The sequence below is a fragment of the Sinocyclocheilus anshuiensis genome, unplaced genomic scaffold, assembly GCF_001515605.1.
Source record: "Sinocyclocheilus anshuiensis isolate Anshui unplaced genomic scaffold, SAMN03320099.WGS_v1.1 scaffold481, whole genome shotgun sequence".
In the NCBI taxonomy this organism is placed as follows: Eukaryota; Metazoa; Chordata; class Actinopteri; order Cypriniformes; family Cyprinidae; genus Sinocyclocheilus; species Sinocyclocheilus anshuiensis.
The window spans coordinates 54,968-70,260 of record NW_015539907.1 but is presented as its reverse complement, the minus strand read 5'-3'; the positions used below and the strand labels follow the sequence as shown (position 1 = coordinate 70,260).

The 15,293-nt window shown below is 34.8% G+C and overlaps 1 protein-coding gene across 1 annotated transcript in view; it reads left to right on the top strand.

Moving 5' to 3' along the window:
- bmal2 (basic helix-loop-helix ARNT like 2) overlaps positions 1–15,293 on the top strand; it is a 24,314-nt gene that overhangs the window by 6,328 nt on the left and 2,693 nt on the right. The window contains exons 2-13 of the mRNA XM_016483147.1: positions 7,194–7,323; positions 8,779–8,832; positions 8,933–8,974; positions 9,179–9,336; positions 9,492–9,571; positions 9,771–9,863; positions 10,476–10,593; positions 11,423–11,569; positions 12,045–12,285; positions 13,676–13,782; positions 14,413–14,563; positions 14,710–14,777. Coding sequence (XP_016338633.1) covers positions 7,194–7,323; positions 8,779–8,832; positions 8,933–8,974; positions 9,179–9,336; positions 9,492–9,571; positions 9,771–9,863; positions 10,476–10,593; positions 11,423–11,569; positions 12,045–12,285; positions 13,676–13,782; positions 14,413–14,563; positions 14,710–14,777 — 1,389 coding nt within the window. The remainder of the gene's footprint in view (positions 1–7,193; positions 7,324–8,778; positions 8,833–8,932; positions 8,975–9,178; positions 9,337–9,491; positions 9,572–9,770; positions 9,864–10,475; positions 10,594–11,422; positions 11,570–12,044; positions 12,286–13,675; positions 13,783–14,412; positions 14,564–14,709; positions 14,778–15,293) is intronic.

The following is a 15,293-nucleotide window of genomic DNA, read 5'->3' as shown; positions in this document are numbered from 1 at the left end:
TATTTGTGTACTGTACATACAGTAAGGGAGGTATTAGCAAAATCTCACCTGTAGTAAGTCAGTCTTTTAACTAAGAGTGTACTACAACCTTTGGAACATAAACAAACCCTTTTGATAAATTACAGTAATCTTTTTCTAAAAATATTTGTGTACTGCACATACAGTAAAGGAGATATTGGCAAAATATCACCTGTAGTAAGCCAGTCTCATAACTAGGAATGTACTACAAGCTTTGGAACATAAAAAAACCTATTGATAAATTACTATATTTTTTTCTAAAAATATTTGTGTACTGTACATACAGTAAAGGAGGTATGAGCAAAATTTCACAAATCATAAGTCAGTCTTGTAACTGCAAATGTACTACAACCTACAAAAAAACTTTGCGTACAGTAATTTTTATGAAAATAATTGTGTACTGTACATAGGCCTATATGACGAGAGATACTGCCAAAATCTCACATGTCAGTATCTAGGAACATACTACAACCTTTGGAACATGAAAAAAACCTATTGGTAAATTACTGTAATTTTTTCATAAAAAATGTTGAGCACTGTACATACAGTAAGGGAGATATTGGCAAACTCATAAGTTTTGTAACTAGGTACATACTACAACCTTTGGAACATAAAAAAAGCCTTTTTTTGGTGAATTACAGTAGTTTTTTTCTAAACATTAATTTGAATGAATTATTGTACTTCGTTTTGTACTGTGAGGTGAATTTGCAGACGGTCCCTAAAGCAGCCTAGTCGAATATGAAATGTGAAACTAACTTTACTGAGCTGATGAAGGTTATGGTGACAGAACAAGACGACATTAAGCACGACAGAATACGATGACAGTTAGAACGAAGGAACAATACGACGGTAAAGACGACAGAATAAGATGACAGTTAGGACGACAGAACAAGACGACGGTAAAGACGACAGAATAAGATGACAGTTAGGACGATAGTAAGGACGACAGAAAAAGATGACAGTTAGGACGATAGTAAGGACGACAGAATAAGATGACAGTTAGGACGACAGTAAAGACGACAGTTAGGACGACAGTAAAGACGACAGTTAGGACGACAGTAAAGACGACAGTTAGGACGACAGTAAAGACGACAGTTAGGACGACAGTAAAGACGACAGTTAGGACGACAGTAAAGACGACAGTTAGGACGACAGTAAAGACGACAGTTAGGACGACAGTAAAGACGACAGTTAGGACGACAGTAAAGACGACAGTTAGGAGGACAGAACAAGACGACAGTTAGGAGGACAGAACAAGACGACAGTTAGGAGGACAGAACAAGACGACAGTTAGGAGGACAGAACAAGACGACAGTTAGGAGGACAGAACAAGACGACAGTTAGGAGGACAGAACAAGACGACAGTTAGGAGGACAGAACAAGACGACAGTTAGGAGGACAGAACAAGACGACAGTTAGGAGGACAGAACAAGACGACAGTTAGGAGGACAGATAAGGACGACAGAACAAGACGACAGTTAGGACGACAGAACAAGACGACAGTTAAGACGACAGAACAGGACGACAGTTAAGACGACAGAACAGGACGACAGTAAGGACAACAGAATCAAGACGACAGTTAGGACGACAGAACAAGACGACAGTTAGGACGACAGAACAAGACGACAGTTAAGATGACAGAACAGGACGACAGTAAGGACAACAGTTAGCAAGACGACAGTTAGGACGACAGAACAAGATGACAGAACAAGACGACAGTTAAGATGACAGAACAAGACGACAGTAAGGACAACAGTTAGGATGACAGTTAGGACGATAGTAAGGATGACAGAACAAGATGACTGGACGACAGAACAAAACGACAATAAGGACGACAGTAATTAAACGACAGAGAAAAGGCAAGCAGGACGACAGATTAAGATGACGTCAACATACAACATACACAAAAAACACGAAAACACCTTTCTGTCAGGAGAGAGAGAAGCCGCAGCGTGTGAACGCGCCGCCATCTTGAGAAACACGAAGTAGGCAATGACTGTAGACAAAGACAAATGTATAGTACAAAGCAGTCGACTTATTTTTGACACTAATGGAACCTCATAATCCTGAGCTACAGGGAAGAGTTTTATACATCTCAAATCATCCAATGTTGAGGACTGCATTGTGTGAAATAGAGAGCTTTGAAAGTAGTTGCACATTTGTTTCTGAGAAATGTTATAGAAATTTTAATGTATTATTTTTATATGTGCAAACGGACATAAGTACAGTTAAAAGCAAAATTATTCAGCAGAGAATTTAAGATTGCAGTCTAGTGGATCATCTTATTATGTGCCGCACATATAAGTGTTGCATATACACTTTGTCATGGTCTCTGAAGAGGCTCTTGCGATTTGAATGGTGAGGCTATTTTAAGAATGCGTTTTTATTAAACTGAATGGGAGAGTCTTGTTCAAGGTCTCGTTCTCAAGGACCACTTTACAGACCTCTTTAAATCTCAGAAATAATAGTTAAGAATGATTGTTTTGATAATGTTCTGATTGTCACATCTCAACTCTGTGTGCCAGTTTTACAGCTTGTCTTGATTTCCTCTCATGTCGAAGAGACAGTTTCCTGTTGCCTTCATGTCTAGACATTAGATTTTTTTTTTTTTGGATCATGCTATTTAGATGTTAAGCATTTATTCTTCCCTTGTTTTCAGAGAAACTATTAAGATTTGTGTGCACATGATTTTTATTTTTTTTTTGTTATTGCATTATTGGTGTTTCTTGGTCATTCGCATGTTTGTAGAGCAGTTTATTTTTTTTTATGTAGAAGGGCCAGATGCCTGGTAAGCTTTGAGATTTGCATAAAGCAGTGCCAGCATCAAGCTCAAAGAATTTACCATTTACTTATCCAGTTTATTACAAACCCACATCAAAATGATTTCTAAATCTGATGCTTATGTGTCTTTCATTTATGGCTAGTTGTGTTAGAATGAAATATAAGCAAACTTTCTTTACTGAAACTCACAATACAAAGTGTACATGGATTAAAAGCAATAATAATTAATACATTAAAAGTTCACAGTTTTGCTTATAAGAGATAAGTAAATGAAGACTTCTTGTTGTGATCCATTAGAAATTTGAAAGACAATTTGTCAAGAAGATTGATGCTTTTATAACTACATTATACTTTTATTCTTACATTTTTATAAAAATCAAGAGACTTACATTTTTTTTCTTTAAATAGGAGTGTCATAATTTTGTAGCTTATCTAGTGGTTATAGCCATGGGTTAGTTGCCTAATTATCAAAATAGACTAATTTAATTCTTTTAAATCAGTCTATTGATAAATTGCCAGCTGTTGAGGCAAGTCACTTTTGTATTTGTTAGAAAAATTAGGTCATGTCTAAACTGAATGCCTTTTTTTACTTTTTGTTTTAGACATTTGTCATGAAGGCCTGTCGTAATAATCAATATATCGACTTATCACAAATGCTGTTACATTATGATTATATATTCAGTGGCATAAAATGGTCTTTAGAATGACAATAATATCGCTTATCGCAATTATATTGCACAACAAAATGTTGTTATCGTGACAGGCCTATTGTCATGTCTACGGATTCTCACATTGTAGACAAATTTCTTAAGCAACTCTAAGTCTAAAACTGAACTGAAAAATAGAGCACACCATGCAACTGAGTAATTTTCACTACATTAATATGGAAAAGTCTGAAAAAAATGAACATAATTGCCTTGCATTGAACATTATTGTGGCATTATTGCAGTGTTTTGCTTTCGTCATACAGAAAATCCACCATCCAATGCCATAATGCTTCAACCGGCTTGATTTGTGGTTTTAAACAACCTAGACAATAAGTAGACATTAGTAATTGACGTTCACGCTTTAGTGAATGTAACGCACCAATGTTTTATTTAACTGTGGGAAGAATTAACATGGTTTTTCATCTGAATCATCAACCATTTGCTGTTAAATTTCTAATAAGGCACTATACCATTTGTCAGTTGCACATGTTATCAGCAAGCTTAGCATATAGCATAAGTGCGGACATAATAAGTGTATTATATTATGCGAAATATTAGTTATAGATTGTTATTGGTCAGTTACCCAATATTGTTGTATAATGAGTGCCAAACTAATTGACTGTTGTCATCTGTTCTTAACAAATCATTTTTAGCTGAAATCAGTATTTGATGTCTGTTTATTTAATCAATATTTCGTTAATTTATTATTTAGTTGTTTTGGTAAGTAGCCATTTAATAAGTGGAATAATCTACAGTCAGCCAGTCATTATTAAAAAATAAACCCATTCAGGTTGAAACCAGACCCTCTGCTTTGTCGAAGTCCTGATGACCCTGTTGTTGTTTAGTGACTGAATGATTGTAAGCTAGCTCTTACTTAAGCTTTTGAGTCACAAATGAGTAAATATTTATTTTATAAGTTACAGCAGATCCTTCTTCCCACACATCAATAGAGCTGACTTATTGAGGGAATTTGCAAGAGCATTCAATACATCACAGAAAACCAGTCTTCTAAGTTTACAGGACATAAAAACTTGTGACGTCAACATAGTTATAATTAAACCCTGTGGTTACCTGTTTGTCCAACATTTAGCTTAACAGTTAATTTAATACTCAACAGTGAGACATAAAATACTACCAAGGTGTGGTGCCAAAAGTGTGCCAAAGCTAAAAACATTGAAGTGGATTCACTGACCTACTTTCACACACTTTTGTCACGTTTCTTGCACAACATTTGACGTAAATAAATTGAGTTTGGACATGTTTCTTGTGCAGCTCTATGGTAACAGTGCAAAGTATCACGAATAATTACCTCACCTTGTGATCATTTTTCTCCGTGATGACAAGTAGTGCTTGCATTGATTGTTTTTCCAAGTTATTTAGACAGATAATCTAGTAAATGATTTAGGCATTTTGCAACTTGTGTGTGTATTGCTTTTAATGACATTTAAAGAGTATAATTACACTTAAAATGCATTTGTTTTCAGAAGTAGGTATGGTTAAGGTGATGAGTGATGTGTTCTTTTTGAGGTTGAATACTTTGAAAATAATTGGACGTAGGCTTGTGTATAGCCTACATATATGTTTATATGCATTTGAATGATCCATCATGGAAAATGAATAGTGAGTCAGTGAAATGGCCTTTCGCTTGTGCAAATGACATCACACAGTCGTCATGAGCACTAGTATCCGAATGCAGGTCAGTGAAGTCCAGGTAATATCATGAGCAAGTGAAAGACGGAGCTCTTCACTGTTGGGTGCGGCCTTCCTATCGGCCTCATAAAACCAAATAATCCCGCCGCAGATCTTCACTCCAGCACACAGGATTAAAAATCAGGTTGTTGCCGATCTGTTAACGACTATTTAGGTCACTAGGCATGCAGAGCACTGTTAAATATAGGAGCCAGGGGCACAAGCTGTGTTTGGCCTGGCCTGTTCCATTGTCACCTGAACCTGTGACAACACACACACACACACACACACACAAGCAAAGTACATGCACGTGTACACATGGCCGGTCTGAGGAGGAGGCGCAGATGCAGTTCAGGGTCTGATGAGGTGGAGCGTATCTGTTGATCTTAGAGGCTTAAAGCAACAGGTGAAACAGGCGAGAAAACAGACTGCACCATTAAAGCCTCTTCATGAATAAGGTGCTCTGCTTGCAGGGAGTTTGTGAATGGATTATGGTGGTCAATGGCAATAACAGATGGCAAATACAGCTCCATTATGTGTCTGCCAGGTAGAGCTGCACAGTTTGCTCAGAAAAGTAATGTTACAGTTAGTGCAACAAAGATTGTGATTTGAACTGCAACATGATAAACAGTAAAGTGTGAAGAGCTTCATTTTATTCTTTGCATTCACTTTGTAGTTTTACCCTTTATATGGGCTAGTTGTTTTCAATAATAATAATATCGAACTTCTTCATTTTTTTTTTTCTTTTTCAGTTGTTATTGTTGAAATAATAATAAATGTAGTAATATTGTGTGGAGTTTTATTTTCTTAATTATTATTGTTATTATTTTTATTTTTTTTATTTTTTTGCATTCACATTGTAGCTTTACTTTGGCATGAACTAGGGGTTATTTCAATAATAAGAGTAATACTAATTTAATCAATAATAGCATTTTTCATTTCATGGAAATAATTTTTATTTTTCCAATGTTGTAATAATAATAATAATAATAATAATAATAATAATACTATGTGAAGAAATGTATTTATTTGCATTCACATTGTGGCTTTACTTCAGCATGGTCTATTTGTTCTTATTTCAGTAATAATAATAATAATAATAATATGTGAAGAGATTTCTTTATTTATTTATTTATTTGCATTCACACTGTAGCTTTACTTCAGCATGGGCTAATTGTTGATATTATTTCAATAATAATAATAATATTTATAATTATTATTTTATATTAATTTGAATAATCACACTTGGGCTATTTTATTTTACTTTGATATATAGAAACCAAAACTGAAATTGAATTGACAATATGTCTTCCATCAGAGTAATTTGCTTTCATTTGCAACGATGACTAAATGCTGCAGTGATTTTAGCCAAAAACCAGAAACTAAAGCTGTTTTAACTCAACAGATGCATGATCTTAATGTTTGACAGTGCTGTTCTGTCCTCAATAATGGAGACTGGATATTATGTAAATAGAAATAGATACACTGCTATAAAACGCTTCTCATTTTAAAGCTTTGTTTGTACAGGAAGTCAAAGACTGTGTATTAAAATGAACTTGCATATTCCTTCTTGTCTGAATGGGTGTATAGATGTGCATAAAGGAAAGAGTGATGCACGTTTTTGTGGAGGTGAAGTAGGTTGTCTGTATGTATTGTGCTCATGGTCGCCCAGCCTCAATGCGGCAAGTAGTTCTCTGTGAACTTTTCTTTCTAAGAACCAGCTAAACTGGGTTTCTGGGTTTTAAGATTACTCTTTTAAGACGACTTTCACAAGATAAAAAAAAATGTCCTGTTTATTATCACCAGTTCACCACACAGACAAAAAGTATCACTCTGAATTCACACAAAAATTCGCCGATTACAGATGGTCTGATTCTTTAGATGTCTGTTATGAAATCTTTTCCACAGTGCCCTGGTTCCAATATGTAGCACGCAGTTGTGTTTTGGCATGTTTCTTTTTGTAAGTTTACTATAATAAATCCCTCCCACCATTGGCAGGAGACGCATTAGAGGAAGAACCCCAGGGCCTCTCTGTCTCTCTGTCTGGTTTGATGACCCCCACCTCAGCCACCGGCATGGCCTCAGGCATGGAGCTGCCCAGAAAACGGAAAGGCAGCATGGACAACCCGTGAGCATATTTACATATATTTACATTCTTTTTTTAGTTTTATTTTACATTCATTACTAATGGGAAAAGACACGTTTGTGCCTTTTCCCCATTAATAATGAATGTAAAATAAAACGAAAATAGAAGACATCTCGTGAGTGTGGATCATAATTTCCTATACTAAGTAACTTAACAGATTGACGCACCAAATAAAAAGATCAAGTAATGGAAGAGCGTAGTGCAAACAGCATTGTTGACATATATTTACATTCGTCACTAGTAGAGGCTGGCATTTTGACAAAATATGACAGTTACTTTATAAACCACAATATTGTTTTTTTTGCAGTAATAAGAAATTAAAGATTGGAAATGGTTTATTTAAATGGTTTGAAGAATTGTTTGCGTGGCAATGCCTATTTTTAAATAATCTAGTTATTTAAATGCTTAAATCTTATCTTAAATAATAAAAATTATAAAAAAGTAATTGTGAATTTGCTCAAAAGTGTTTTTTTATTTGTGTTAAATTAATACTGTTATTCGCCAAAGACAAGGATGCGTTAAATTATTAAAAACTGATACTAAGGACATGTATAATGTTACAAAAGAATTCAGATAAATACTGTTCTTTTGAACTTCATCAAGAATCCTGGAAAAATGTATCATGGCTTTTACAAAATTATATTACCCATAATAAGAAATTATTCTTGAGCACCAAATCAGCATATTAGAATGATTTCTGAAGGATCATGTGAAACTGAAGACTGGAGTAAGGGCTGCTGAAAATTCAGCTTTGCCATCACAGGAATAAAATATATTTTAAAATATATTAAAAGAGAAAACAGTCATTTTAAATTGTAATATTTCACAATTACTGTTTTTACTGTAATAAATGTGGCTTTTGAATAGTAGTATAATTTATTTTGTATTTTTAACTATCTCAAATCTCCTTTTCATTCCTCTATCTTTTCATTTGTAGCTTGATGGACACAAACCACCAAAAACATGAAAAAATTGTAGTTCTGTACTATTTGTACTGCCTTTTAATGCTGCCTGGATAAGTCACATTGACTGCATAGGTTTAATTTGTATTGATGAGATGAGTCACATAGTTGTTGTACAGCCGTATATCTTTGCCGCTTTGTTTTTTGCATTACTCCATGTTTCTTTGTGATTAAAGTAAAGTCCATCCCACATAAATGTCTATATATGTTAAATATCCTCATACCACTGAGCCCTAGTTTCTTGAAAAAGTATGTGCATGGGTGTGAGAATGTAAGACATTAATATATTAGATATTTGGATTTTATAACTGATGACTAATATCCTCTTGTTTGGCCTGTTAGCCCCTGTCCTGCTTTTCTGAATGAGTCGAGATGCATTGGGAAAAAGGATGTGCGTGGTCTGTGTTTAACGTCCTCTTAGAATCACGGCAGCATTTCATGAGTCACTTTAATCATCTCACCACTTTGTTTCCAGGGAAACTAAATCTGCATCAAATCTAGAGGAGGATATGGAGGACGATCAGGGAAGGTACTAAGCCTATTACGAAACTCAATATGGCTCACCTTGATCTACGATTTTAATCATTACTTTTAACACTTGTATGTCTTTTATTATTATGTTTTCTTAGATCGGAAGGAGACAACCAGCACTTAAAAATTAAGTGTGTCAGGTACTTATCACAAAAAATTATTTTATTTTTTATTTATTTATCTACTTTTTTAAAGTTATTATTATTATTATTATTATTTAGTTGTTAAATTTGAAGTTTCCACTGTCATTGAAATTCAAACACTAAAAAAAAAAACACTAAGTGACGTTATATTTCAGCTTAGTGGAGTTCAGTGGTACTTGCAACATAAATGTCATCTTGTAGGGAACCTCACAGTCAGATCGAGAAACGACGGCGAGATAAGATGAATAACCTGATTGACGAGTTGGCAGCGATGATTCCCACCTGTAACCCCATGTCCCGCAAGCTTGACAAACTCACTGTGTTACGAATGGCTGTCCAGCACCTCAAATCACTCAAAGGTACCTAGATTTGCTTTTTGTGTAGCCTAGCAAACACAAAGACAAATATTGAGCTTGAAAAATGTATTTTCCTTCATGAATACCTAATTAAAGCAAAGCAAACGGTGATGAATGTTCTTGAATGTATGTGGGGTAATGGAGTGCCTGTTTTTCAGGAGCAACCAGCTCGTTTGCAGAAGCCAATTACAAACCTGCATTCCTCCCAGACGATGAGCTCAAACACCTTGTCCTAAGGGTAAATCCTACAATTTATAGAACCATGTCTTAAAGCTATTTGTAACAGCAGAAGAACTATCACTGCAAATTATTGATTATGTGGGTGGAAAAGACTCCGAAAATAGCTTTTGTTTAAACAGGGCATTTTGACTGTTTGCGATTGTGAAATTACAACATCAACCCTAAATGATCTCTTTCTATCTCTATCTCTTGTCCAGGCTGCGGATGGATTTCTCTTTGTGGTTGGCTGTGACCGTGGGAAGATAGTCTTTGTCTCAGAATCGGTTTCAAAAATGCTGAATTACAGTCGGGTAGGACAGTTCAACAATATATATATATATATATATGTGTGTGTATATATAACACATTTTTTTAATAATAAGTGCTGTAATTATGAACAGATGTACACTACCACTACCAGACAAAAGATTAGTCACATATACTCATTCTTTCTTTTTTGCCATTTTCCACATCATAGAATCATAGTAAAGTCATCACGGCTTAAAAAGCAAGTGTCCTACTTATATAGTAACTCTCTCTCTCTCTCTCTCTCTCTCTCTCTCTATCTCTCTCTATCTATCTATCTATCTATATATTTATATAAATAAAAATTTGGAAGCATTTTTCAGGAATTCTTGAGATTAAGCATTCCAAATTTGAACTGTTCTTTGATTTTGGAAACATTGTTGTCTATAAAACTAATGCCAATCCTTTAAGAATTATATTTGCCGTTAATAGTACGCTTTTTGAGATCATAAGAAACATAATCAGTCTAGTATGTCTAAACATTTAACTGTTCATTTTAAGGGGTGTTTTAAAAACGGCATTTGTTTACCTGGTAATAAACAATTAGGTTTATGATCTGACCTGTTGGCAAAATGCATTAGTTAAATCATGGCTCATTTGAGTGTTTTTCTCCCCAGACGGAGTTAATTGGACAGAGCCTGTTTGATTATGTTCATCCTAAGGACATTGGTAAAGTGAAGGAACAGCTGTCTGCCTCTGAACTCTACCCGCGGGAGCGCCTCATAGACGCCAAAAGTAAACATACTTTGGCCGTAATAGACTGTTGTGTTAAGTTTGTGTGTGTGTTTCCTGAATGCTTTTCTGAAATGCTTATACAGTTTTATGTCTGTAGCATGCACATTGTACTCTGTCTGCTTAATAAATATACAGTATACTATACACCATCATTCAAATGTTTGGGGTTAGTAAGAATTCTCTTATGACCAACAAGGATGCATTTATTTGATCGTAAAAACAGTAATATTCCTATAATATTATTACCATTTAAAATGAGTGATTTCTATTTTAATATATTTTAAAATGTAATTTATTCCTGTGGTGGCAAAGTCGAATTTTGCGCAGCCATTACTCCAGTCGTCAGTGTCACATGATCCTTCGGAAATAATTCTAATGCTGATTTGGTGTTCAAATAACATTTTTTATTATTAACAATGTTGACAACAGTGCTTCTGCTTAATATTTCTGTGAACACCATTTTTGATTAGTAGAATGTTCAAAAGAACAGCATTTAAATCTTTCGTAACATTATAAATATCTTAACTGTCACCTTTGATCACTACAAGTATTAATTTCTTTAAAATAGAATCTTTACCAACCCCAGACTTTTTTTTTCATTATTCATTCTTAGTTGATTATTTACTCTCCCACATGTTTCAAACCTGTTTCCTGGCATAAAGCACAGCAAAAGTAGTCCATATGACTCATGTGCTGTATTTGAAGTTTTCCGAAGCCGTAGGATTGCTTTTGGTAAAAAAAATTAGGTACAACATGAGGGTGAGTAAATAAAATATGCGTTTTTGGGAAAATCATTCTTTCGACCAATCTGACTGGTGTTTATGTGCAGCGGGATTGCAGGTGCAGGCTGAGCTGCCCGTCGGAGTGGCTCGGCTTTGCTCTGGAGCCCGGCGCTCATTCTTCTGCCGAATGAAGTACAACAAAGTTACCGTCAAAGAAGAGAAGGACTTCCAGGCTGGGGCTTCAAAAAAGAAAGGTCAGTAGCATTTCAGTCAGGATACATCAGGAGCTCATCCTGTTTTTACAATCAAGTTGTTAAAGATGGTTTTCCAATTTTAATGATGACATGACAAGTGAATCAGAAGAGCAGAAATCCACTGTCTGTTATGATTTTTCTGTAAAAAGAAAAAAAAAAGAAGTTAAATAAAGGTTCTATATTCTTGGCTTCAGACTGGCAATGTCTCTCTTCTTAGTTTTTCAAAATTACAGTATGTTCAACATGTTGAGCAAAAGCTTATATTTAAGCTTTCCTACATATCACATTTGTCACAACACTGGAAAAAAAAAACATTTGTCAGATGTTTGTCATGGCACGTTTTTAGATTAAATCAAGCAAATCCAAAAGGGAATGAAACGTGCACCTTTGTGTTCCTCTTTAACAACATATGGTGGAACATTTGGCTCACAGCTCACCTGTAAATTGACTCTGTTTTGATTGACTGCCCCAACAGAGTCACAGCGGTACTGCACTGTGCACTGCACGGGCTACATGCGCACCTGGCCCACGCACCAGCTAGGCACAGAGGGGGAGGCCGAGACGGATAAAGAGAGCTCCCACTTCAGCTGCCTGGTAGCAGTGGGCCGCGTGCACCCCCACACCCTCCCGCAGGCCAACGGAGAGATCAAGGTCAAGCCCACTGAATTTGTCACCCGCTACGCCATGGATGGCAAATTCACCTTTGTGGATCAACGGTAATTTGACTCTTGTTTTGGGAATAAATAAATGTGAATTTTTGTGACTGGCAATTGTTTGTGTGCATAATCATAGTCATCTGTGCAAACTAGCTCCACAGTATGTAATTACCTACATAACTTTCCCTTGCCTGGTATGTTCCGTAGTAAGTTGACTGTACATGGGGACTTCATTCTCACTAGAGGGCGGCATGCGTTTTCTTTTCAAAACTTGGACTTAGTTTCCCACTTGTTAAGAGGAGACAACTTTTAGGTATTTGTTATTCAGATAATAGTTAACTCTTTGTCAGTATTAACTGTCTGTTGGGGAGTAATTAACTTAAAATGGTTTATTTAGTAGTCTATATAAATTATATAAAAATAACTATCAAATCTAAATTAATAAACAGGGGTGCACATAACTTTTTCATAAAGTCTGGTTCTCATGAGTGTACCTGGAGAGTGACCCATTGAATATAACTAAAAAATAATAATTAAATACAAAAAAAAATATTGCACATTATTAATTTAGTTTTTTTTTTTTATAAAATAATAAAGTGTGATGATATTATTATCTTAAACATAAAAAGTGAGTATTAAATAAAAATACAATAATTTTATAGTACACTTAAAAATACAATGCTAATGTTAATGATTTAGACCCAATGTTTATGAATTTTCATTTTCAAACCTAAAATCAGCTAGCTTTTATTTTGTAGGTGCGCAAATGAGCAGTCTGAATGAATTTACACATTTACTTGCACATTTCCTTACTTTTTTTTTTTTTGTCATGTATGCGCACCTGTGCACCACTTACGTGCACCCCTTTTAATAAAAGTAATTATTATATACAATATTTTAGAAAAATGAAAAAATATATTCTTATATATAATTATAACATTTTCTTTCCAGAACATGCATTAGTTTACCAATTGTTAAAAGGAGACCGTTGCATTTGGATATTTGTTATTGAGATAATATTTAATTTTGGGGAGTAACTAACAGTATTTTTAAGTAAACTATATAAAATTAGTTACATAAAATTCTAATTATAAAAAATGCAAATTTTCTATAATAATAATTATCCTATAATAATCCATGTGTAATTTATGATGTACCAAATATAATGACTGCTTTAAGTTTTTTTTTTTTTTTTTTTTGTCAACACTCTTGACATCTGCGGTTGGTCAGGCATGCAGATTTGCCTCAAACTCTCAGCATTGGTTTAGCCAATGTTGTCATGTCAGGATAGCCTAGATGCTAAAATAAAAAGAGTAATGTTTTGATAGTGTAAACACTATGGCAATTTCTCTGGGAGTTGTCTCTAAAAAAGTTACTTGCTTCTCCTTTTAAGTTTCACAGTGAAAAATGTGATTTTAAAAACTGCATTCTTTTTATATTGCACACACAGAGCCACCACCATTCTGGGTTATTTACCCCAGGAGCTGCTAGGCACATCCTGCTATGAATACTTCCATCTGGACGACCTGCCTCATTTGGCAGATAGACACCGAAAAGGTACAGTGCATCCAGATTCTTACCATTAAGAACACTGGAGCTCTAAACAGGTTTTCCTGAAAGTATTTTCCAAGAAACTGGGCAGATTGCCTAAGACATTTGTACAGAGAAGGACACGAGTAGCCAAATCCTCATCATCCATCATTAATCATTAGTCTTACTTCTAAAGAACATTAGAAGAGCTTTCAATGGCAGATACACCAGGGCAGTGCCTCAGAGTGTAATACTGGATTACATGCATATACAACTAAATGTGGCATTTATTACCTTTGTTTGTTTATCTTTGTTTACACATTCCCATGCTTTATAAGTTTTTTCTGTGGAAAAAAGATGAGAAGAAAAAGTGTTACTCTTCCATCTGACAAAGGTCTGTCAAGCTCTTAAAATATAGCACAAAAGTCATATTGACTGCTTTTATTGCACTTTTGGTCATTTGGAGCTTAACAGCCTGGATCCACATTTACTTTTATCATATGCAAATAAGTCATCAGTACGTTCAGCCACAATTTTGTATTCTGTCAAATATAAAACATAATATGGGATTGGAGTGACTGGTTTTATGAGTAAATGACAATTTTATTTTTGGTTGCACTTCCTTTAATATGTCATTTTGGTCACCTCTTTTCACAGTGCTGAGGAGTAAAGAGAAGATTGAGACAAACTGCTATAAGTTTAAAACGAAATATGGCTCTTTTGTAACCTTACAAAGTCAGTGGTTTAGTTTTATAAATCCTTGGACCAAAGAAGTAGAATACATAGTGTCAACCAACACAGTTATATCGTAAGTACCAGCATTTCATCTTGTTTTTCTAACAGGCCGTTTTTCCTATAACTGCATATCAATGTCATGATTCAACCTGTCACACCCAAATTCTGTGATTGATGAGATAACAGATTATTTCTCGACTCTTTTTCCACCTGACTCAGCGGTAAAAGTAATCCAGGTGGATCAGGGGATAAATCTGAGCAGCTTAGCAGTTCCAAGGCCTCGGAGGGTGAGTACTGAGATCTGTGAATGTTGTGAATATGTTTGTTTCTAGATGTGCACCTATAATTTGCATATTGCATTGTGAAACCATATATAGAGGTAAAGGAAACTATTTAAATGCAAGTCCAGCTTTCCAGTTAATAAAAAGCTGGTCACCTTTTTAATATATGCATCACCTTTTGCTGTGGGTTTTGTTTTTTGTTTTCTTTTGTTTGATTGTTTTGCTTGGGGATTTGTTTAGTTTTGTGTGTGTGTATCTTTTTGTTTGTTTGTTTGATATGGTTTTTGTTTGTTTGTTTGATATGGTTTGTTTTTTTGGTTTTGTTTTCTTTCTTTTTTTTTCATTAGCTGGAGCCGCCTGAATTTAGTTTGCACGATTTGTCTTAAAGGGGTCATATGATGCGATTTCAAATTTTCCTTTCTCTTTGGAGTGTTACAAGCTCTTGGTGCATAAAGAAGATCTGTAAAGTTGCAAAGACTAAAGTCTCAAATCCAAAGAGATATTCTTATAAAAGTTAAGAGT